General features: G+C 38.9%; 1 protein-coding gene across 2 annotated transcripts; it reads left to right on the top strand.

The window, feature by feature from the left end:
- Nucleotides 1-139: 139 nt before the first annotated feature.
- LOC128017198 (GRB10-interacting GYF protein 1) lies at nt 140-23,314 on the top strand. 2 transcript variants are annotated; one of them, XM_052602458.1, is made up of 26 exons: nt 140-413; nt 5,997-6,534; nt 6,689-6,752; nt 8,255-8,384; nt 10,461-10,556; nt 10,778-10,892; nt 10,980-11,091; nt 11,323-11,516; nt 11,666-11,892; nt 11,976-12,096; nt 12,366-12,557; nt 12,647-12,792; nt 13,439-13,598; nt 13,715-13,929; nt 14,877-14,974; nt 15,068-15,168; nt 15,259-15,329; nt 15,426-15,551; nt 15,849-16,034; nt 16,116-16,288; nt 16,844-17,004; nt 17,216-17,379; nt 17,463-17,510; nt 17,637-17,772; nt 18,366-21,719; nt 21,915-23,314. In XM_052602458.1, exons 3-25 carry the CDS (start codon nt 6,718-6,720, stop codon nt 18,431-18,433), a joined length of 3,075 nt encoding a protein of 1,024 aa, XP_052458418.1. In that variant the 5' UTR covers nt 140-413; nt 5,997-6,534; nt 6,689-6,717; the 3' UTR covers nt 18,434-21,719; nt 21,915-23,314. The 2 variants fall into 2 exon arrangements, with proteins under 2 accessions (XP_052458418.1, XP_052458419.1); XM_052602459.1 differs by having other exon boundaries at nt 142-413; nt 13,715-13,881.
- Nucleotides 23,315-24,289: the final 975 nt, after the last annotated feature.

Below are 24,289 nucleotides of genomic sequence, written 5' to 3'. Positions count from 1 at the left end.
GTTGATAACATTATTGTAACAAAGTAATAGTCTAGTTAACAATTACTTGTTTAAATGGGATATACAATGTATTTGTTGTCCTTTAGGCACTTATAGGCTATAGGCTATACAAATCTTTCGACAGGGGTCAGTATCTTCACGCTCCTCTAAAAGCAACGCGACACTTTGGTCACGTGGTCTGACCGAGTAGGACAGCCATCTTCCCTAAAACACAAACAACAAGAGCGTACTAGACATCAACACGCACCGACCATTGGAGAGGGAGAGAGAGAGCAAACCAACAGTAAACACGGAGCACGATTCTCGAGGAGGAGCACGGAACACAAACAACTGCACATGAATCCAAAGTGAAGATCGTCGAGTTTGACGGGGTGACTGGACAGTAAAATCGCATCGACAGCTCCAGAAATACGGTCAGCAACTGTGTACCTCTCTCTCCTTGAATGTCTGAGGCGTTAATGGCAGATGGGTGTTGCGTTAAGTTTCATGCTAACTTGAAAGGGGAAGGGCAGTGGAACAGCAAATGCATATTAGTGCATATGAAACGTTAAGTGGCCAGCGTTTGGGTGTGCGGGAATAAATGGCGCTGTTTTAAGCTGTGAGGTTTTTTTGTGTTTGGTAAGGCAGCTGTGGCCGTTGGTTGAAGGCCACGGGAAGCAGCGGAGTGGAGTTTGGAGGGGCGCCGCGTGGGCAGGGAGGGGGGTGTGCAGGCAGGGCACACACATGCACACGCACACCCCCTCCTTGCGAATGCGACGCCCCTCAAACCTCCTCCAATCAGTTGTGAAACGACACCAGAAGTGGTCATTTTCATTTTACGCGAGAAGTATTAAACACCGACATCTCGCATGTCTTACAAAATAACGTTAGCCCTTTTTTCTGGGCGTATGTTTGCGTTGAGCGCGAGGAAACTATATTTCTGGCCTAATGGCGAGTAGTTAGTTAGTAGTTACGTCCCATCCGTGAACGACTCGTTGTTTTGAGTCGGATCTTTTCAGTGATTCGATTGAACTCACTAACCGGACCGAATCCGTCTGAAAGGTTGTCGAGTCATCAGCTCGCTGACTCTTTGGATCGAGATCAGTCAGATTCGCAATGAGTCGAGAATCATGAGCATTTGGAGTGAATCGAGGACTTCACTTGAGACGAAAAGTAAGTTATTCCACAGGATTAGTTCACTCCAAAATGACCATTTCCTGATAATTTACTCTCCCCCACGTCATTCAAGATATTCGTGCATTTTTTTCTTCAGTATAAAAGAAATTTGGCATTCCAGGATTTTTCTCCATTTAATGGACTTCAATGGGGATCAATGGGTTGAAGGTCCAAACTGCAGATTCAGTGCAGCTTCAAAGGGCTCTGCGCTATCCTAGCCAAGGAATAAGGGTCTTATCTAGCGAAACCATCAGTCTTTTTCTAAATTAAAAATATATATACTTTTTAACCACAAATGCTCATCTTGCACTAGCTCTGTGATGCACGTCCATGACTTCACACATTACGCAATCACATTGGATAGGTCAGGCATTTTCCTAGATGAAGACCTTTCTAAGGTTTCAAAAAATGTAAATGCATTCAGGATATGCAAACGAACTGACCATTTTAAGACAAAGACATAAATTTGTGCCAGTCAACTATGCTGGGCGAGATATATATATATATATATATATATATATATATATATATATATATATATATATATATATATATATATATTAGTTATTGTCAATTTTTACGATATTCAATATATATCTCAATATGTTTGCATTTAAATAATAAAAAAAAACTAGACTAAGTGATCACTTATTGGTTTTTAAATGAACACATTTGTTCTGTCAACTTTTTGCAATTCCCAATTTACACTGTGCATTTGGGGGTACCAACATAAAAAATAAACTGGGATATGTATTTATTTATTTATTTATTTTACAAGTTTTTAGCTAAGAACACAAGTTTGTCTGTCTACTGTCTCTGGTTTAAGAGAAGTTCTGTGGCATAAAACTAAGTTCCCATTGGCACTAAAAACCCTCTCAGATGGGGAGCTATGTGCTGTAGCACATATCTGTCTATATTATGAAAACTGGTAAAACAAATGAAACAAATGAAAAATATGATAACAGTGAAATTCCTAATAGTAATTCCACATTGCCATAGCCCAAGTTTCTCTATTATACAACAGCAATTGAGTTAGTGCTTTTATACATTGCTTTTATACAATGACCACAATCGCAAACAAAACAGTCGAGATCTCATGATGGAACGCAGACCGGCTGAATTATGCTTTCATTTAGATCACTAAACTCTAGCTTGTTTGTTTTTCAGATCATAAGCAATACACCAGTAAAAAAAATTATCCATGTAACAGCGAAGCTCTGATTTGGGGATTTGAACTCTTGAAATCTGGCAACCGCCCTCATGAGAGCTCACATAGTAGAGGAGTGTAGAGCAGTTTGCAATAGCATGTTCTGTTTTTGGACGTTCGGCGCATTACAGGTCCTTCTAAAAAAAATTTGCGTATTGTGATAACAGTTCATTATTTTCCATAATGTAATGATAAAAATTAAACTTTCATATATTTTAGATTCATTGCACACCAACTGAAATATTTCAGGTCTTTTATTGTTTTAATACTGATGATTTTGGCATACAGCTCATGAAAACCCAAAATTCCTATCTCAAAAAATTAGCATATCATGAAAAGATTCTCTAAACGAGCTATTAACCAACTAATTAACTCTAAACACCTGCAAAAGATTCCTAAGGCTTTTAAAAACTCCCAGCCTGGTTCATTACTCAAAACCGCAATCATGGGTAAGACTGCTTACCAGAAGGCCATCATTGACACCCTCAAGCAAGAGGGTAAGACACAGAAATAAATTTCTGAATGAATAGGCTGTTCCCAGAGTGCTGCATCAAGGCACCTCAGTGGGAAGTCTGTGGGAAGGAAAAAGTGTGGCAAAAAACGCTGCACAACAAGAAGAGGTGACCGGACCCTGAGGAAGATTGTGGAGAAGGACCGATTCCAGACCTTGGGGGACCTGTGGAAGCAGTGGACTGAGTCTGGAGTAGAAACATCCAGAGCCACCGTGCACAGGCGTGTGCAGGAAATGGGCTACAGAGAAGCAGCACTGGACTGTTGCTCAGTGGTCCAAAGTACTTTTTTCGGATGAAAGCAAATTTTGCATGTCATTCAGAAATCAAGGTGCCAGAGTCTGGAGGAAGACTGGGGAGAAGGAAATGCCAAAATGCCTGAAGTCCAGTGTCAAGTACCCAAAGTCAGTGATGGTCTGGGGTGCCATGTCAGCTGCTGGTGTTGGTCCACTGTGTTTTATCAAGGGCAGGGTCAATGCAGCTAGCTATCAGGAGATTTTGGAGCACTTCATGCTTCCATCTGCTGAAAAGCTTTATGGAGATGAAGATTTCGTTTTTCATCTCGACCTGGCACCTGCTCACAGTGCCAAAACCACTGGTAAATGGTTTAATTACCATGGTATTACTGTGCCCAATTGGCCTGCCAACTCTCCTGACCTGAACCCCATAGAGAATCTGTGGGATATTGTGAAGAGAAAGTTGAGAGACGCAAGACCCAACACTCTGAATGAGCTTAAGGTCACTATCGAAGCATCCTGGGCCTCCATAACACCTCAGCAGTGCCACAGGCTGATTGCCTCCATGCCACGCCGCATTGAAGCAGTCATTTGTGTAAAAGGATTCCCGACCAAGTATTGAGTGCATAACTGAACATAATTATTTGAAGGTTGACTTTTTTGTATTAAAAACACTTTTCTTTTATTGGTCGGATGAAATATGCTAATTTTTTGAGATAGGAATTTGGGGTTTTCATGAGCTGTATGCCAAAATCATCAGTATTAAAACAATAAAAGACCTGAAATATTTCAGTTGGTGTGCAATGAATCCAAAAAATATATGAAAGTTTAATTTTTTTCATTACATTATGGAAAATAATGAACTGTTATCACAATATGCTAATTTTTTGAGAAGGACCTGTATTTTGGGAAAGTATGCTTGAATTTGAAATATTCGATATTCACAATATTGTAAAATTTCAAATTGTCGTCAAAATTATTGCGATATTTTCGTTTATATTCAATATATCTCCCAGCCGTACAGTCAACATATAACAACTTTTGAACGGCGCTCCTTTTCCACACTTGTAAACACTGGATCGTGTACTTCTGCCACACGTGGCCTTTCCTCGGGCTGCACAATTAATTTACATTAAATCGCAAAGGCAAAAGCTGCGATTGGAATGCATATCTGTTAGTGATGCTTGGTTATGTGATCAGTAGTCACACATTCATGACCGCTTTCATTGGTCAAGGCCCACCCATGAGGCCGTTTGACCGACATGTCAAACAAACAATCACAGATCGATTTGGTAAGGATCACGCTTTGGGGTGTGGAAATGTCGCCACAATAACAGACACGAAAACTTTAAATGTGCCCCTCAGAAGAAATCATGAAAACTCTATAGCGGTTGCTGAATAAACAGAAGATTTAACTGCTTTCATTGATTCAACTTGACTAAAAAACACACAACTGTGACAATATATGGTTTATCTGTGTCCAATCCTATTTAAAAGTTTTATTATAATAATAAAGTATATGATAGTGCAATGCTAATCAGCATAACTTTAATCACTGCTTAGAATACTGTGAAATATGTTGCTTGCCTTATTCTGTGTAAGAAGCCACATAATCTCACAGAAGGATTTCTCAAACACTCGACTAATGATTGTTACAAATAAAACATGCTGGAAATATATTTATGAGCATTTCAAATCAAGAAGTGTCAGTTAATGCAGTATTCATGTATGTGCAAATTGTATTTCATTTGTTATAGACTTTATGACTGCAACAAACTGAACGGCGTTGAAATGACCGTAAAAACACCCTTATTAGTTGATCTTACAAGTTAATATCCTTAAAAATAAAATAAATATGCTTTTGTGATTTATGTAGTTTTATAAGTGCATTCAGTGCATGAAAATATGTCAGGGATCGTCTTGTCCTTTCAGACTTGAGCAATTCGCTGTTATTTGGCAGCTTGTTCACATGGACGTTGCAAATGCTTTAGTTCCATGATGAATTATGACTTTTCTCATGCATACTGGTGTATTTCTAATTGCATTTGAAGTTACAGGTGTCTTTCTTGACATGAAATATATTCTCATATTGTACTTTATGTCAAAGAGCCTAACTCCCCCAGTCAATTCTGTTTATTCTCAAGGGTTTGTTCTGTTGCTTAGATATTTCTGTTGCTATGACATCTATGGGTGCTGTTAAACCCCTGGGATGTTTATTTTCCATCTCCATGTTGTCCTGATTGCAATAACTATTTTAGTTGTGCAGTGTCAATAATTTAGAAAGATTTTTGCCTAAATCTACCTGCAAAGGAAGTTACGCACACTTCCCCTTTCCAAAAGTGTTTTGGTAAACTTTGCCACAAATGAACATATGTTACTATATGTTTCCTAAGGCATGGTTTGTTTGTGGCCCGTTTCTTAAAGAAAATATCTCTCAGAATATTATAAAAATGGAGAGATATTATTTTCATGTACCCTTGGTCTTTAAGTTGATATGATACTATCACAGGAGCATGTAGGGCAGTGGGCACTGTAGGGTTACTATAGTTAACTAAAGCTAGAACTAAAAACTATCAAAACATTTTGTTCATTGAAACAAAGCTAAAAAAAAAACAATCAATAAAAAGCTAAATGGTAGTATTTAAACAAAAAGGTAGGCACATAACAAAATTACTAAAAATATAACTACAATTAGAATGAAAATTGAAAATATAAAAGCTAATTCAGAATATTAATTACATCTATAATGGGGTATAGTTGATATATGTCACTTCAATGTCACTTCACTTTTTTTATATAATACTGAAGTAACACTAGTGCACTGTCCTCTTTTCTCTGTTTTAATGGCTTCAGTTATAGCCTGTGTTCATTTCTTCTCTTCTCCTGCAGATAAAGGAGGGAGAGGGATTGTCGGCGTGAGGACGGGGACACCAGCTGGGACCTGGTCCACACAGCATTGCCAGTACAACAAAAAAAGTTTTAAAATCACACACGCATAGAGATAGAAAGAAGCTTATTGGGTTCATATCTGCTTCTGGCAGCTGTATTATCAACAAGTTAGATTCTTTTTATTTTTCTTTTTGTCTGTTCGTCTATTTTGTTTGTTTCTTGTAGTCGATCGACTTTAGACATCAGTATCAAAGCTCTGCAGTTTTTGCAGTCCAACAGGTATTACTCATTTTAGGCGGGCTTGATTATTATTATTATTTTTATTTTCATTGGCTGTGAACAAGAGAGCTCTTACCGGGTCTGAACTTTTGTGTTTTTGCTCTCCTGCACACATACCCTGAATAAGGCAGCTATAACCCTAGTCTCTCTTGAGTTGGCTTCTTTGAAACACACACACACACACACACACACAACCTTTCAGCTCTCTCACTCAGACCTGGTCCAGCCTAGTCTTGCCTGCGCCACTCCCCTGGACAGGGTAAGAATAACATATTGCTTGTATTGATATGTCTGTCAATCGTGTGTGCATTACACTGCAGTGTAATAAAAGAATCTGTGTGTACTTATGAACAGAAGTATTGCGGCATATTTCAGTGTGTTGCATACTCACGCTCAGGTATTTTTGTTTGTAGACTTTCATCTCTGAGAAGGAAGGAAGAATATGACTGCTGAAACACTTAACTTTGGCCCAGAATGGTAAAATCCCTTCTTTTCTATTTCTGTGTCTCCTTCACTTGTTGCCAGATCTTCCTTCCTTTTCTTTCTTCCAATTTTCTTGTACATTTGTTTTTCATTGCTTCTTTTTCTATTCCATTTTTTTTTATCACTGTTGGAGAAATGAAATGCAATCAGTAATGTTATTACCTCACTATATTTTCTGGTAATAAGCTACTTTAGGCAAAGTGACAAAAGGCTATTTTGTTACTTTTTGCCATGGATTACATGTACAGGTCATAATCAAGGACTCTCATAGAAGGTCTTGGCCATCACACACTAGCGTTCAGAAGTTTGGTGGTCTTTTTTTTTATGGAAGCAATGCTTTTATTCAACAAGGATGCATTAAATTGATCAAAAGTTAAATCAAATGTTTAAATGTTTTTTAAATAAATGCTGTTATTTTTTTTCCAGATATACATTTAAAAAATTACCATTTCCTCAAAAAACGAAAAAAAAAAAAAAAAAATCTTAACGAACCCCTTACCATGCTACGAGCTACTCAATTTAAAGTATTTTCCTCAGCACTGCTCTTTACTTTCCCCATGTATTTGCTAGGCTTTCTCTCTCTAGTCATTCCCTTCTTTCCAACCCCCTTCTCTCTCTGTATCTCCTCTTGGCACATACAAAATGATTATGCAGCAATTAAACCATTAGGCGTGGTCCTGTGCTGAACTGAGGCTCTTCTGTGCATAGTTGGTCCCCGGCCAACAGAAGTGAATTCCTGGGTTTGACATGTACAATGCAGGGGTGGTATGCTTCCTCAAAGCTTTCTTCATCAAATTATCTCCGTGGGGTAGTATTTATGTAAAGTTTACAAAGCCACCCACAGCTCTGAAACCCCTTCCCACCAACAAGGTGCCTCAGCCTGTGCATTTTTACATGTTTCCACTGCTGAAAAGTGCTTTCAGTCTGGAAAAACAACATTGCATTGGCCCCTAAAAGCTGCTGGACTTGAATCAGGAACTGCTGACGTCAAATGCTGGGGGCGAGATAATGTCAGCACCAAGTAGATTCGTCAGAACAACAAAAACTCAGGCGATTCTGACACAAAACAAAACCAGATTGCTTCCATTTCAATCAGCAGAGCTATTTACAGTGTAAGCACAGTTCTTGTATATGGTATCTGACACAGCAACTCCAGCCCCTTGATTTGCTGTTACCTTTGATCAATTGAATGCATCCTTGCTGAATAAAAGTATTAATTTCTTAAAATAAAAATCTGTCACAATTTTTTTTTAAAGGTAGTGTAGTTGTAAATTAAGTGATATGGATTTTTTGGGCATAACTTCTAGCTTTTTTTTTTTTTTTAGTTCTTAAGGGTGTTTCCTCTGCCCAAGCATCAGTATAAGCTTCAGCATCATTTTCTTGGAAAAGGGAAGTCCTAAATAAAGCAGGATGTAGAGATGGTAGACAGGATTTGAGTATTTCTCAATGAAGCTTCCACGTTGTTGCTCCTCAATGATTTTTTTTCTCTCTCTCAGGCTCCGTGCACTTTCCAGTGGAGGCAATGTGTCTTCCCCTCCTGCCTCTCCTGCTATGCCAAAGTACAAGTTGGCCGAATACCGTTATGGGCGAGAGGAGATGCTAGCACTTTATGTCAAGGACAACAAGGTGGGAAAATGCCTTAAAACAATCCTGGGTTGTGTTGGCCTATTATAAATGTAGGTGATATCCCAGCATTCAGTTTGCAATGATTGTACCTGCATCTTTACCTCTTGACATAAGAGTGATTGTTTATTAAACGTATTTTATTTTAAATGTATTTAGCCAGGTGATCTGCCAATAAAGGCATCAGTTGTTCACGTCTACTTGGGCGATTTCAATCAGCTAACAGCTGTTAGATAATAATTAAATTATTTCTATAAATCAAGTTTTTATAAGGAGAATGTTGTCTTCATCTGAATTGCTGGTGGTACATTGTTCTACATTTCTGGTCGGTTGCCCTGGTCTTTATATATTGGTATCTACATCGGCCGCTGGGAAAACTTATATTGGTCAGTCAGTTTTATAAAAAGTATTTGTAATAACCCTTATGTTGCTCCAAACAAGTTTTTGTTCTGTGGAACGCCATTCTGAATTATCATTTGTCTATGCATTTTTCCATACAATGGAAGTGGTAACGATACATACATATATAGAATTAAAGTATAGACTTTAGGTAAGTTTTTGTTACAAAACTTGCAACTCCCAAAAATGTAAGCCACATGACAGCAGTGTTGTGGACAAATGTGGAAGTAGCTTCGCGACAAACGTCAACTAGAAAGAGATGCCGAACTTGCTTGTGTTTTACTTGACAGGTGAGTTGTTTTGATTCGTATCTTTACAGAAAACATATGCTATTATATAATGATCAACAAGATTAGTATTATGGTGCATACACGCCTAACGTGGGGCATTGCGTCTCTAGATCCGCGCGAGGACGCGTCTGATCCATAGTCTGATCGCGTCTTTGCATTGACTTTTGAATGTAATTTACTCGCGCAAATCATTGAACTCGCGTTAAATCCATGAATTATCTTTCCGTCTGATTGATGGCCGTCAGCAGTTGGGTAGAAAACAACAAATCCCATCATTCCACGCTCCTTTTAAGTGTAATCAAACCACGCGATTGTTATTGTTTTGATAGTGCGCCCTCTAGTGGCAGGTCCTACAACCTGTACCTTTAAATGGAAGAGGGCAGACTGGAAATACTGCTAAATAACTTGTTTTTGTTGTTGTTAATTCCAAAGAACGAACAAGAGTATTTTGAGTGACATTGGGTCATTGAGTTGATCTCTTTACTTTTGTAAACGTAATTTGCTTTATATGATAAAATTATTAGATACTCGGGACAGTTGATCTTTCTGTGTGTTTGTAAATGTCACTCTATAAGTGTTTCATGGACACAGTGATTGTGGAGGGATCTTTTGCAGGTCCCTTTAATGGATGTCTTTTGTGGCATTCACATGGCCTGAGATTTAACACGCAATATGCGTCTAGTACATGTTTCCACTGGTCGACTTTAAAATGCAAAACATTTCTTACCAGTACTGACACAAATCATAAAGGTTTCCACGGGCAACGGCAGCTCCAGAGCTCTGTTGCAACAAAAATAGACTGCAGAAACTGTGCCTTAAGATAATAATTTACCATGTTTTTTTTATTGCAGAAGAAATATTCAGTATGCACTTATCAAGCATGGATATTTGTTGTAATTACACTTTTAGTGTTTGAAAAGCGTTTTCAAGAAATCCAGGCACTCCAGAGTCTCTGCGTTGGACTGGTATTGTGAAAAAATACTAATCTAAAACGGCTTTTAAAAGTGAACCTTGAAATGTTTAGATTTTTCTCTTATTTTGGAAAGTTGATTTGACTATGTCTAAAGGTTGGCTAGTTAGTGTCCGTTATAGGAAGCTATGTCAGCATTGCGCAAACTTAACCCTTGAATAGTCACAGTTCCTTATAGGGCAGAAACACTTATGATGCTGTGCCCTTATAAGGGCACAAAATGCCTTTTGGACATACAAAAAAATGTGCTGTACAAAATATTTCAGAAGAATGTTGATGGGTTAAACCTGACTCAGGTCAGCACAGTCCAGATTTTTTGTACATTTCAAATGTTTTTCTTTCCAGACGTAATTTTTCAGATTTTTTTGAATCCAACAATTGCCAGAGAAGAGTGAGTCATAGTCTTGTGTGTGTTTTCAGGTCCCTGAAGAAATGCAGGATAAAGAGTTTGCTGCTATTCTGCAGGATGAGCCTCAACAGCCACTGGCACTGTTGGCTCTCACTGAAGAGGAGCAGGTGAGAGGCACACACTTAGCGTCTGGCATTTTGAGCTTGTTGCTGATTAGACATGCATCACACACACACTATCCTGTGAAAGAGGTGGGGCGAGCACATTTTTTAGAAACCGTAAACACTCCCTTATATGAAAAATGCCTTCGGCACTACAATGATTTTATCTCCACAGATTTTGTGGTTTTTGGTGTGGTCATGTTTTCATGTGTGTTCTCTCTTTGCAGAGGAACTTCTCCATGTCTGTCAACAGTGTGGCTGTGCTGAGGCTTATGGGTAAGGGGGGTGGGGCCGTCCCGGCCGGGGTGAACCGAGGAAGAGGCAGCGTGAGAGGCGGTCGAGGCAAGTTGATCTAGTTATGTGTACATGCATTTAAATTATTCATGTATTGGCGGAGATGCTGAAGTTTATGTCATGCTGTGTGTTTAGGTCGAGGAAGAGGAGGAGAGATCGGATTCTACCAAAGAAGCAGTGAGGAAGTAGAGGGCGGTTTTGGTCGTAGCGTTCGAGAGGTGCATCGCAGTCAGAGCTGGGATGACAGGTAGTCTCAATTATTGAATATTATTTAGTCTAAATTGCATGTTTACGTTACCTCTTGTTGTTTATTTTAAGTAATTTTTAAAAAGTAATTCTATGAAATTATATTATTATCGCAGTTTGTTGCATTAGCTCGTCGCAACGAGTATAAAAATCCTTTCATCAGCATACAATCTAGATTCAGATTGCTGTTATAAAGCATCTTGATAAGCCTCTACCTCTTTTCATTCTGCAGAGGTGAAAGACGTTTTGAGAAACCTCTGCGGAGAGAAGCTGTGCGCCTGGGTTTCGAGGAGGGGGTTCCAGGTGGCAGAAAGGAGTTCATGCGCTCTGATAGTGACAACTGGCGCATACTGAGAGAGGAACAGGAGGAGGAGGACGCAGGAGAGACTGGTGTCAGCTGGAGACTCACCGGTTCACGAAAAGATGGTAACTGTACACGTTTACATTTGCCATTTAAAAGGAACAGTTTGACCAAACATAAAAAAATAAATAATAATAATGTAATAATATTTCACAATTTTACTGAGCTTAAACTTTTGAATGGTAGTGTATAAACTTGTGCCACTTCTTCCTAGATGGTGGTCCTCGCTCAGCTGGTTGGCGGGAGCATTCTGGTCCAGGTGAAGTTCGCCGCAGGAAGTTTGACTTCGACTTCCGGGATGGAGGGATTGAGGGAGGCAGAAGGAGAGCAGGCAGCGAAGGAGCAGAGGATGAGAGAGATGGTCTGCCAGAGTGGTGCACAGATGAGGAAGATGGAGAAATGGGAACCTTTGATTCTTCTGGAGCGTTTATGTCTATTAAGGTGAGACCATACGATCAAGTCTCTAATGACTTCTTATCTATGGTTTTCTGTTCTTCACTTTTTCCCCTCTTCTGTTATCTTAGAAGGGCCTGAAAGACCCCATTCCAGAAGAGGAGTTTGAGTTCCAGGGGTTGGAGGATGAAGAGGAGGACAGTGTTTATCAAGAGAAGAAAAATGAGTCTGGAGCTGAAATAAGCGAGAAAGGTGGGAACGCTGTACAGTTGAATAAATGTGATTCTTAAATCACAGTTCTTGCAAAAAAGTATACGATTGCTTAATGTGAGGAACAGACTGAATAATTTTTTTGTACACAGATACACTTTAAACACTGCTGTGAAATTGGATTGTGGAGTTTTTAAAAAATTGTGCATTTAATTGAAATATGATTTTAAATAGATGTATTTTTAAAGATATCTGTGTTCCATTGATTTCATCACTCACTCTCTCTCTCTCTCTCTCTTCTCTTTCTACAGATGTGACTGATTCTGCTCCAGTGTCTGAAACTGAAGTGAAACCAGGTTCTCCTTCCCCTCCTCCTCCTCCTCTCCCTCCTGTCCCTCCAACTCTTCCACCTCCTGTCACTGAGGCTGTGCCCTCTGTTGCCCCCTCTGGCCTGGAGAAATTTCAGCCTGCCCCCTCCATTCCCAACAAACTACCAAGTGAAGGTAAAAGGGTGTTTTCCCCCTTTTTTTTCTTCTTCTTGTAGCTGTATAGATGCATGATGCTTCACTTGTGTACTGTCTTCTTTTTGTAGTGTTATTAGAGGCCATGTTAGATTTGAGCCCCAGTGCCTCCTCCAGTCTGCCTTCATCGCCTCCCTCTTTGTCCTCTGCTGCTACTGACCTCCCACCACCGGGGGGTGATATTGAGGACGATGAGGGCATGAAGCACCTGCAACAGGTACCACAGAAAACAAGTTCTGAGAGTAACCATATCTCACTGATTATCGGATATATATATTAATATTAACATTGACTGAATTGATTATATTATTAAATGCTCAGTCTTCACCGACCTGTTGAGGTCATTGTTAAACATTTCACAGTTGTGAGGGTTAGCCAATCACAACAAGGTTATTTATATAGAGGTGTCTTAAATATACAAGAGCAAAAACCATTTGCTTAATTCTTAGAGAAGAGGGTAGGGAACTGATCCTGTAAAATTCAACTATTTATATTTTTTGTTATAATTTATTTCTAATCAATTATCTTCTGTGCTAGAAACCTGGATTAACATTTATAAATAGACTCAATCTAAACTGACAAATTTTATATTTTCTATTATAATTCATAATGTTTTTGTTTCAGAAACAAAATTCTAACTTAAACTAAATTATGACTAAATTATTATTTATGCTTTTTATTAGAATTATTTATAATGCATGTTTTTATGCTAGAAAGGTAGATTCACATTATAAATGCCCCAGTTATAGTTAATAAAATGCTATAAAAAGTGTAGAATTCCTCTTTAAATAAATTGCATTGTTTGTAGCGCACTTTCATTCTTTTAGCGGAAGCAAGTTTTTGAAGGTGATTTATGTGTGTAGGAGGCAGAGAAGATGGTGGCAGCACTCCAGGACACATCTCTAGAGGAAGAGTGTTTCACCCAGACTCTTCAGGAGGGCAGAAACACAGCCTCTGCTCTTCCTCTTTCCCATGACTCTGCCATGAAATGGTTTTACAAAGACCCGCAAGGAGAGATACAGGGTACGCTTGCATTCTCTCATAGGAGGTCAACTCATGCATATGGAGCAGTGTTTTGAGTATAGTCCATTAATACCGTCTCTTTTTCTTGTCTTTTGTCTGTTCTCTCTCTATCTCAGGACCTTTCAGTACAGTGGAGATGTGTGAATGGTTTCAGGCGGGGTATTTCGACATGAACCTGCTTGTTAAACGTGGTTGTGATGAGGGATTTCAGCCACTGGGGGATGTCATTAAGATGTGGGGGCGTGTGCCTTTCGCCCCTGGACCCTCCCCTCCGCCCCTCTTGGTGAGGAATCAAGCCCACCCTCGCCCTCACCCACCCCAGGGGGCAACCGTGAGTCTCAGGGTGGAAGAGTCAATGTCTGGGTGTTATTTTCAATTGGGTTATTTGCATTCTGGGGAGTTTTTCCGTCTGCTAATTTTTATTTTAATTCCGTAAGCTTGTTTGTAAATGTGTTTATCTCTACGTATGTTTGTCTAAATTAGCATATTTGTTCACTCCTGAATTTGTGCAGGGTGGCTTAAAATATTAAAGTATTCAAGTATCACTTTCCAAAATATAAAACTATAAATATATTTTGTAATTAGCGAAACAAAACAAAATTTTAGTGTTTGTGTAGGTCCTACATTTTTATTATACTTCTGCTCAAATAATAGCTATGGTTTAATGTTTGAAAGCAAAGAAATTAGAACAGCCATTTTTCCTTTTATCTGTTAAAATAAAATTACAACCCAATTCCAGAAAAGTTGGCAAGTTTGCCAGTGAAAACATAAAAAAAATTTTTTTTACTTCAGTTAATAAGGTTAAAGAGAATGAACAAATACCATTCTTGATTTTGTGGCATTTTGCAAAACATGGCATTCATCATACTGATTTTCAAAGTAAGTACCATTTAAAAAAAAAAAACTCTTAAACCACACTAGATTTTTTTTTTGATGTGTTAAAACCGGTACTTAATCACTAAATATGAATAATATAATAAATATTATCTTTCATTTGTTTAGTTATATTGGTGTTTTTACAACTGAAATGTAATTTCCTGAAGCATGCGAATACTGTTTCCAAATGTGCTCATGCATCTCTCTCTCTCTCTCTCTCTCTCTCTCTCTCTCTCTCTCTCTCTCTCTCTCTCTCTCTCTCTCTCTCTCTCTCTCTCTCTCTCTCTCTCTCTCTCTCTCTCTCTCTCTCTCTCTCTCTCTCTCTCTCTCTCTCTCATTAAAACATGTATTTGATCTTTCTGTCATGGGTTAATGTGTAACTGCCCTCTCTGTGTCTTTCAGGGTAATATGGATCAGGAGCGGCTGAAGAAACAGCAGGAATTAGCTGCTGCCAAGGCTCTTTACCAGCAGCAACAGCAGCTGTTCCAGCTCATCAACAGGTGAGTTCATGTTTGTGTGTCTTTTTACAGTGTCACGGAGTACATCTTGTGTATTTAATACTGTTACAAACTTTTTTTTTTCTCTCCATGTAGGTGTGGAGAGCAGGGTATGATGCCTTCGTTAAACAGGTCGATGTCAGTGCCAGATACAGGGTCCATGTGGGACATGCATACCTCAGCCTCACAGCCCGCAGGTACACACAGAGGAACACATTCAAAGAACAACTTGCCCTCACACTCACATCTGAAAATAAATGAAGTTTCTCCCTCTTTTCCTTGAGCAGGCGGTGAGGCCAGTCTATGGGACTTAATGAATTCTTCAACTCAGGGTCCAATTCTAGAACAGCTTCAGAAGGTGAGAGTTACCTCTGATGGCCTCTCCTGGTGATCTGAGGAAATGCTCTGGACTCAGACTCCTGTTCTCATTGCACTGCATTCTATTGTCTTTCAGCTACATGAGAGGAGAGAAGCTGAACTCAGGGCCAAGCGTGAGGATGAGGAGAGAAAACGGAGGGATGAGAAAAGACGAGAAGAGCAGAAAAGGAGAGAGGAGGAGGAGATTTACAGGCGCAAACAGGTTTAAGAGCCTTGAATCATGAATTTGAGACCATCATAATAATCTTCTGAAAATTCACCTGCCAGCATAGGAATAAATCTCTTTCTCTCTCTCACACACACACACACACACACACACACACACACTCAAATAAATGCAGTTTAAGAGACATCTTTCAAATTTTAAAAAGAAAATCTTACCAACTCCAAACTTTTGAATGATGGCGTAACATTTTTTTTTTATATAGTTATGTATTTGTATATTTTTCTCTCTTACACTCAATCTCATTTGTCAAAAACTTTTCTTTTTTTTTTTCAGCAACAGGATTTGCTGGTGAAGTTGCTCCAGCAGACTCAGCGTCAGGGTTCCTCAGGCTCCGGGTCGAGCTGGAGCGGAGGACCCAACCCTGGGCTGGGAAAGCAGACCAAGCCCCACAACCTCCTGGAAATCCAGCAGGAGGCTGAAAGAATGCACAAACAACAGCACAGAGTCCAGCAGCAGAGGGTAAGATACACACATATAAACCGCACTGCTGTGCACTCCTGAAAACCAAATAAAATGCATTATGAATGTCTTGCTCTGCAGTGGGGTGATGCCTCTTCGTTGTGGGGAACGGCTGGATCTTTGGATGGAAAGGTGGGTGGAGGTGGCAGCCCTTCTGGAGGAGGGATGGGAATCTGGGACGAGGCCCTCAAGAACCAGAGCGCACTTCGCAGCAACATAGGGCTGAAGAACAGCCGGAGCAGTCCCTCACTGAGGTAAACACAAACCACAGTGGCATATACCAAAATCTAGAGCAAATTTTGCATTCGCAAATGAGACATAAACACAAAAGTGCTGTAATATACAATTTCTTTTAACAATATTTACTGAAATCAAGAAGATTCTATAATACGGATATAAATTTTATATCTGTAGATACAAATATTTGATTGTCTATAATAGATCTTTAAATTGTATGAATTAAGCAGATGCTTTTTGAATCCAAAGCGACATACCTTGAGTTCTAGGTACACATTTAGTATTTACACATCCCTACTGGTTCAAAAAATGGTCTAAATGGTTAACCAGCAAATCGATCTGAATCAGTGTTTTTAAAAATGTCTATACCATAATCAAAAATGACAAAAAAGGTAATTTAAAATACAATCTTTTGTTTGCATTTATGCATGGTTCCCACAACATTATTAAGCAGCACAACATATTTTTAACTTTGATAATAAGAAATATTTATTCAACTCAAATCGTTTTTATTTGCCAAAAAGTAAACCGGGATTTGAACCCATGACCTTGGTGTTGCTGTGTTTCTACAGTGAGCAGTACATGATGAGAGGCCGTAAACGCACTGAGGAAGAGGAGCGGCTGTTGAAACTCCTGCAGGGGGTGAAGTCTCAGGACGGCTTCACCACCTGGTGTGAACAGATGCTGCATGCGCTCAACACCTCCGCCAGTAACTGCTCCTCTTCCCAGGATGGTAAGACATCTCTCTTTTAGCATTTGCACACACCCACCAGCTTTTGTCTCATTTGGGACACATTGTATTAAAAATGAATCTGAAATACTAATTCTCTTCTGACAACATCTGCTGAAGCTGACGATTATGGTGGGAAGTCATTAAGACTGTTTGTACAAACAAACACAAAGAGATTCGAAGCAGAAATGTGAGCGTGTGTTTGTGTTCACAGTGCCTACTATTGTGGCGTACCTGAAGGAGGTGGAGTCCCCGTATGAAGTGTTGAACTTTATCTGCTCCTACCTGGGTGACACTGTCGAAGCCAAAGAGTTCGCCAGACAGTTCCTGGAGCGCCGTGCCAAACAGAAAGCTAACCACCAGAGACAGCAGCAGCAGGTGTGTGTAAGAGACAGGAAGATGACAAGTCTTTCTGTCTGCGTTTGCCTACTCCTAATGCAAATCTTGGTCCTCTTTTATAGCTCTCCAAAGAGATGGCTGGACTTAGCATGAACAACTTCTCTCTGCAGGTACGAGTGCAACTCTATATGAACAGATTTGTGTTTGCATTATGGGCAGAACCAAGTCTCATTAGTCGTTTATCTGATTTTTAAGTCTTATATTTGCTTCTCGTTCTCACACTCTTTGTCTGTTAGGACACTGTTCGAGGAATGAACCCCAGTGCCCTGTTCCAGGCAATGCATTCTGGGAAGGGGGGTGGGGCCTATGAACAGGCAGCAAAGCTGAAGAAGAAACAGCCCACGATGCTGCACTCTGACCCAAGCATCTTAGGTAACCCTTTTTCCTTGTGTACATTTAGCTGTTTCCAGAACAAGTAACTCCTCTATTAGCTGGTAGAGCTGTGCAATTAATCCAAATAATCGTGCTTACAATATTGGATTTATCAGTTATCATTTTTTAGGGGTGCTCCGATCACGATCGGCCGATCGTTATGCGCTTCTCGTCAGTAAAGCCGGTTTTCTAATCAGCGGTTAATTCCATCAGGTGCGTGATTTCACATAGAGCAGCTGTTACTACACAGAGCCGTTGTTAATAGAGAAGATGCGCAAATCACGTTAATTTTCAGCGTTTTTTGGTGCATCTTCTCAGTTAACAACGGCTCTGTGTAGTAACAGCTGCTCTATGTGAAATCACGCACCTGATGGAATTAACAGCTGATTAGAGAACCGGCTTTACTGACGAGATGCGCATTAACGATCGGCCGATCGTGATCGGAGCACCCCTATCATTTTTACCAACTCCAAGCTTTCGAATGGTAGTGGACTTTTAATCCACTGTATGTTTGATTTGTTTGGTATTTTGGCATGCATCCTCTCGAGAACCTCTGAAAACTGAATTTGTCTGTCTCTCTCTGTATTTTTTAGGGTACTCATTCCATGGTGGTCCTGATCGGTATGGTCTAAACGAGATGGAGATGGTGGAGGATTACTGAATACACAGCAATAGCTACACGAGGCCTTTAAACCCGCGGGTCCACCTAATCAGACTCCGCAAGTCGAATGTGCACTGCTTTGAGGGAGAGGGCTTTGGGGATAAGCCAGGAGTAAGGTATCAGTTTAGGGGTGGGTGGGTTTTGCGCTGGGAATAGAAGAATGTAATTCAACAGGGAAGGGAACAGGTGTGACTTTATTTTTGTGTGTGTGTGTTTTCAGGGGAAGGGGGGGTGAAAAAAGTTCTGGCACTTACAGCATTAAGCACCTTACACTCAGACTAATGCACTTTATTAAGATAGGTTTTTTTTTTCCTTTTTTCTATTTTGAGAAGATTTACTTGTATATTTATGTGGTATGCTTCAAAAATATTACCACATATATATATATCTATATACTGTGTGTGTGTGTTGAATCAGAACTGGAGTTTGTGCTGGGAGGAAATGGTGGCGATTGGGGGACCATTGTGTGTTTTAGTTCAGATATTATCAGAAAACAAATCCTCTCTTTAAAGACGAACACTGTTGTTTTTTATATGCATATAAATATATATAAAGTTTCTATAAAAAAAAAAACGTAAAGCTATTATAAAAAAACTTTGATTATAAAACTTGAAGATTTGCACTCAAATAAAATGCAAGTTAAAAAGATAAAAAAAAGTTCGATATAATAGATGAATATTTTTGTGATCGTGTGCCTGTGTGTGTGTATGTCTATGCACGCATGTTTTTCAAGAATGAGAGTGTGTGCGTATGTGTGTGTGTTATAAACATACCAGTCTGCACAATGTATTTTTTTTTTATCGCTTGGACGTATGATCAAAAGAGGCCATTTTTTTTTTTTTTTTTTTTATTCTATGAACTGAATGTGTGAATGCTTGTGTACAGGAGGAACTGTGTGTATTACTCCTCTTGTAAATGTGCAGTATGTAAGTGAACGAACGAATGAACAAATGAAAGACAGAGAGAGGGGGCAATGGCACAACACATCCTCTTTCACCAGCCCTTCAATTTCCCAACAAAGAATGACCTCTAGATTCAAACTCAAAAGCTTTAGCCCATTTTGCGCCAACCAGCACTCTTAGTTTTCATGGTAGGAAGGGCAAGAGACGTCTTTTCCTGCCTCCACTCCATCTTGCCTCTGTGAGGTTTAAGAACATGTCATGTCATTGTTCTGTTTGTTTTTGTTGAAGAGCTCAGTCTTGTATACCTTTAGGAAATGGTTACTTGTGGTACGTATGTTGCGAGTGTGTTTATTTTCTGTCCCCACGTGTGCCTAAGAACTAAAGTGAGAATGATTTAGATTTCATTGCTGCCATTGAGACATGATTTTTTTTAGCAAAGGGGAGTGGTTTCTGTTGGAAGGCTCCGCCCCCCACATGCCTCCCATGCTTATTAATCAAGAGCCTATTTCTGTACAGTTCTATTGTAGCTTGGGGATGTGCGGATGAAAGAATTGTTTGATATTTGGAGGTTGTGACCTAACATTGCCTTTCTGTCCACTTTCTTATTGAGTGACTGAGGTTTTGACTATTTCTGGTTTAAAAAAAAAAAAAAATGATCGCAGCAAACTGTGCAAGTGCACTTAGCAGTGCACAAAATGTTTATATTTTGTTACTTGTTCATTGTTGTCAACGACAATGATGGTGATTCATTTTTTTCTTTTAATGTTATATATGACTATATGAATCTGAATATAAACAAAGTATTGGACTACAAAGGAAGAGCACTTGGGGCTGCTACTTTTTTTGTTCGTCTTGGATTTTTTTTTTTTTGCCACCATGTGAAGTGCATTTGTGTACTTTTTTTTTTTTTTCTTAAAAAGATGTTGAATGTATTCCAAAATGTAACGGTGTAGATGGAGTTGCTCAACACAGGATATTAAAGTGTAATCAGCAGGACATCATCAGGAGCTAAATCGAAAATCGCTCCCGAAAGGCTACCACAAAAACACACTGCCTCTACAATCCTGTTCATAAAGACTTGGACTATGAAAAGGAGAACTTCAAAGAAATTCTATTCCATACTGGAGTTTTGGTTGTTTACAAACCACACGGACATTTGTGGGTGCTTTTTTCCCCCTTTATTTTTGTGATGATTGAATATGTGATTCTGCAGTTTCAGAATATTTTTTTTGGGGGGGGGACTTCAATGGCATGATGTCAGACCCTTTCTTTGCATGTGGATATGAACGCAGCCTATATAACTTGCTGACCGAAACAAACTTGGATCGCTGGAACACAAGTAATGGATTTCCATCAAAGATTTCTTCTTGTACATTTATCTCACGGACAGGGTGTGTTGTTAAGAATCATAAAGGCGACCATATTTTGTTTACCAAACTTCTGTTTACTTTTGTCTAATCTTCTTTTGTAATGGATTCACATTGATGAACACAGAAGAAATGCTTTATGTACCTGGAAAGAAGGCAAAAATCAAGACCGCACAGATGACCTCTTGGTACTTAAAGATGCATATTGAATGCTTTATAATTTTTCCCTTTTACCCAATCTATTTTTTTTTGTTTTGGCTTGGATTATTTTGGATGGACACATCTATGATGGATGTTGATGAGAAGAGCAACTAGAGAACGTATGTATGACCTCAGATCTGCCAGATAATTGTTTTGGACGGGGTGTCATGGCCATCATCTTCATAAGTTAACAAAGGGACTAGCACTGCCCTGATACCCTCGCAATGCACTTTTCTCATTTGCTCAAAACTGTGAGGAACTTTCACTTGGGCTTGGGGAACGCAGACAGAGCGCAAGTTGCCCGTTTCTGTCAGCAGATGGACTCTTGGAGAGTTTTAGACACCCTTGCATGAGACTCGTTCTCCTTCCGGTGGTTGTTTCTCAGTCTGCTTGAGAACGTCTCCACGCAAGCTTTACCGTGTATAGATAAGGGAAGTTTCAGACACATTGGGACTTGAGGAAAAATCATTGGAGTTTTCTCATGGAGGATTTTCACTGAACAATGTTGATATTTAAGACTATACGAACAGTTTCCAAACTTGGTTGAAATATGGAGACTGAGAACCGATTCACTCAACTGTGTTCTCCGTTATGTAAAAAGGATTAAATCGCTCGGTCCAGGGTGCTAGCCAATGGATTTTTTTTTTTTTTTGTGGACTGGAATTATTTCATTGACTGAGAAATGCTTAAAAAAAAAAAAAACATTTTTTCTTTGAGTGTGTATTGGAGATAAAGCTCTACCGCCACCTGCTGACTGCATGGCTGAAATTCACCTTTGGCTTGAAGTAGTTACTGCCCTACAAGACCGTCTGTTTGGTAATGAATAGTATTTATTTATTCACATTTGTTTGGTTATATATGTTAATTCATTAATTGCTTCATTAATTTATTGATTTTCCTCCTATCCTAAAGCAATAACTGTTGAGCAACTTCAGGTTAAGGTTTGTTCAACTAACAAAAAATGACTCGGCAACCCAATTAATTCCTCCTCCTTTTCTCTGATTTGATTAGATCTTTGCTGTTCCAGATCTTCAGATGAAGACCGAGACTCTCCAGTGCATCGTGTCCTGTTCTCATCTTTCAGAGATAGATCCCAAGGTCAGGAATTTCAAACAGCACATGAAATGACGACTGCATGACGAGAACTAAAAGCCCAGGAGGAAGTGGAGGGTTGCAGCTTCATTGCACCGTATTCGGACTACTCAGAGGAACATGTTTCTTTGCTAGGAGGAGGGAGTGAACTGTGAATGCTGGAACAGAGAACTATGAGATCTCAAACATGCACAGAATAGTTCTGCTCGAGTGCAGCCAGGGTTAAACACTGTGCACACATTATTAATAACTGAAATACACCTTCACACACACAAACATACACATCCAAATATGTATTGTTGATTACACGAACACTGACATGGCTCAACTACACTTCATCTCTGGCTGCCATGTAAATAATCTATATATCCCTAACCCTTTTCCCTTTCTCTGCTGGGTTTCAGGTTTGATTTTTTTTTTCTTCTCTTTTAATGACATGCCTTAACAGTTCAGATTTGCCTATTAAGGCAGACTTAAGATGCGTAAAGCAAAAAAAAAAAAGTGTTAATAGTCAGCGAGACTAGCTCTGTGATTGTAGTGTGTGATTTTATTTAATAAACCCTTGAAACATTATGAACCTGCAAAATGATTTGTGACATTACAAATTATCCCCACAAAAGACATGCAATTACTTCTTGGTTTTAAATGGGCAAGTATTTTTGATGATACAACCTAATGTACAAACAGTGCTTTGCAGTTTCAATATTAGAGGCAAAAACTGTTTCCAGGTCAGAAATATTAAATGTTTTCATTTTTGATCTCAAAAAAAAGATGTCTGTGCAGAAGTACTTTTACTAACACATGCTTGAGGGTCAGCTTCAGCTGTTACTGAGCTTAAGATCAGAAAGGATGGGATTTGTTGGTGTAAGTGATGCACGACATTATCATAGTAAGTATAGCCCTTTAAAGATAATTGTGTAAGGTTTGAAGGTCAGATTTAACTAGAGATGCCTAATGTCTTTACTGGTATGCAAAAATCCATGGTTTAAAATGTTTGTGATGATAAAAATACATGCTTCTTATATTTATTAATTTAGTGTGTGAAGCAGCAATACTGTATTGACTGTCACAGAGGTGTGTGTTCATGGTAAAGTGATCAGCTGAATATCAGAGGCATTGGCTGATTCTAAACTATTAAATCTTATGCTAGTCATCAATGCTATCACACATCTGAGGTGGATGTCTTTTGAAATTTCCAGAGATGCAACAATTAAAAAAAGGTAATAAGAAACCATTGACAATAATGTTTGAAAATTATGTAAATAGTTTTTTGGGGTTTATGGTTTGTTTGAAGAAAACAATAAATACTTAAGAAAGAAGCACTTGTTTTTGTTTTGTTTTTACTATTAGGCATTTGACATTACAAATTAAAATGAAGTTTCATTCACAAACTGAATGTGACTTATGTGTGGAGAAGAAAACTGACTGCTGTGGTGTGAACTCAGTACGGGATTTTTTTGGTGACGATGATCATAAAGTAAAATACTATACAGGTATGCCAATCCTTTATTGCAGAGGTTCTCAACCCTGGCCCTCGAGGTCAACTTTCCTTCAGAGTTTAGCTCCAACCTTAAAAAATACACCTGAACATGCAAATCAAGATCTAAGATTACTACAAAGTTACAGTTAGTTTGATCAATGTTGGGTCTTAATTCTGTAGGAAATTTACTTTGAGGATCAGAGTTGAGAATCACTGCCATTGAGGTTTTTATGGCCTTACGCTGCTTCTCATATCAGGCCAAAGGAATATTTTCACTTCATTTTAAATTCTTCTGTTAAACTTATGTTCCTCGGATTGGATCCGCGTTCACAAATAATATTTTAGACAACTGTGACAGGCACAAAATGATGCCACACTAGTTTGTGGAGTCCTTTGATTTGACATATCATGTTACACATCTAAGAACATGTAGAAATGATCATCAGAAATGTTTGTCAGAAGCATAAAATCTTAATTTTTAAAAATGCAGTCAACGTTCTTCGCAGTACTTACTGTCTACAGTGTGTTGATGGTTTATCATTCTTGTGACATTTTCTGTTATGCATTTAAAACAGATTTTATAAAGTATGTACAAAGGTATTGTCATAAATAAGGTTTCATTGTCTACTTGTTATCAGTACTTATCAGCCAAATGAAGTACAGAAACCAAATGCTGAACAAACATGGTAAGGATTTAATGGTAGAGACTCACACAACGTAATTATTTACAATTGTCCAAATTATGTGTGAAAATCAATGATAGACAAAAACGGAATATATAATCAAGTATAAGTAAATAATAAGTTTTTATACC

Source organism: Carassius gibelio, chromosome A7 (genome assembly GCF_023724105.1).
Source record: "Carassius gibelio isolate Cgi1373 ecotype wild population from Czech Republic chromosome A7, carGib1.2-hapl.c, whole genome shotgun sequence".
In the NCBI taxonomy this organism is placed as follows: Eukaryota; Metazoa; Chordata; class Actinopteri; order Cypriniformes; family Cyprinidae; genus Carassius; species Carassius gibelio.
The sequence above is the reverse complement of the archived record's forward strand: the minus strand, read 5'-3'. Positions and strand labels throughout refer to the sequence as shown.

What these genes read in the sequence shown, in the direction of transcription:
- LOC128017198 (XM_052602458.1), top strand. Translation starts at nt 6,718, where the DNA reads ATGACTGCTGAAACACTTAACTTTGGCCCAGAATG. An exon ending in TTCTAGAACAGCTTCAGAAG is followed by an intron (nt 15,330 to 15,425) that starts GTGAGAGTTACC and finishes ATTGTCTTTCAG; the next exon opens with CTACATGAGAGGAGAGAAGC. An exon ending in ACCAGAGACAGCAGCAGCAG is followed by an intron (nt 17,380 to 17,462) that starts GTGTGTGTAAGA and finishes CCTCTTTTATAG; the next exon opens with CTCTCCAAAGAGATGGCTGG.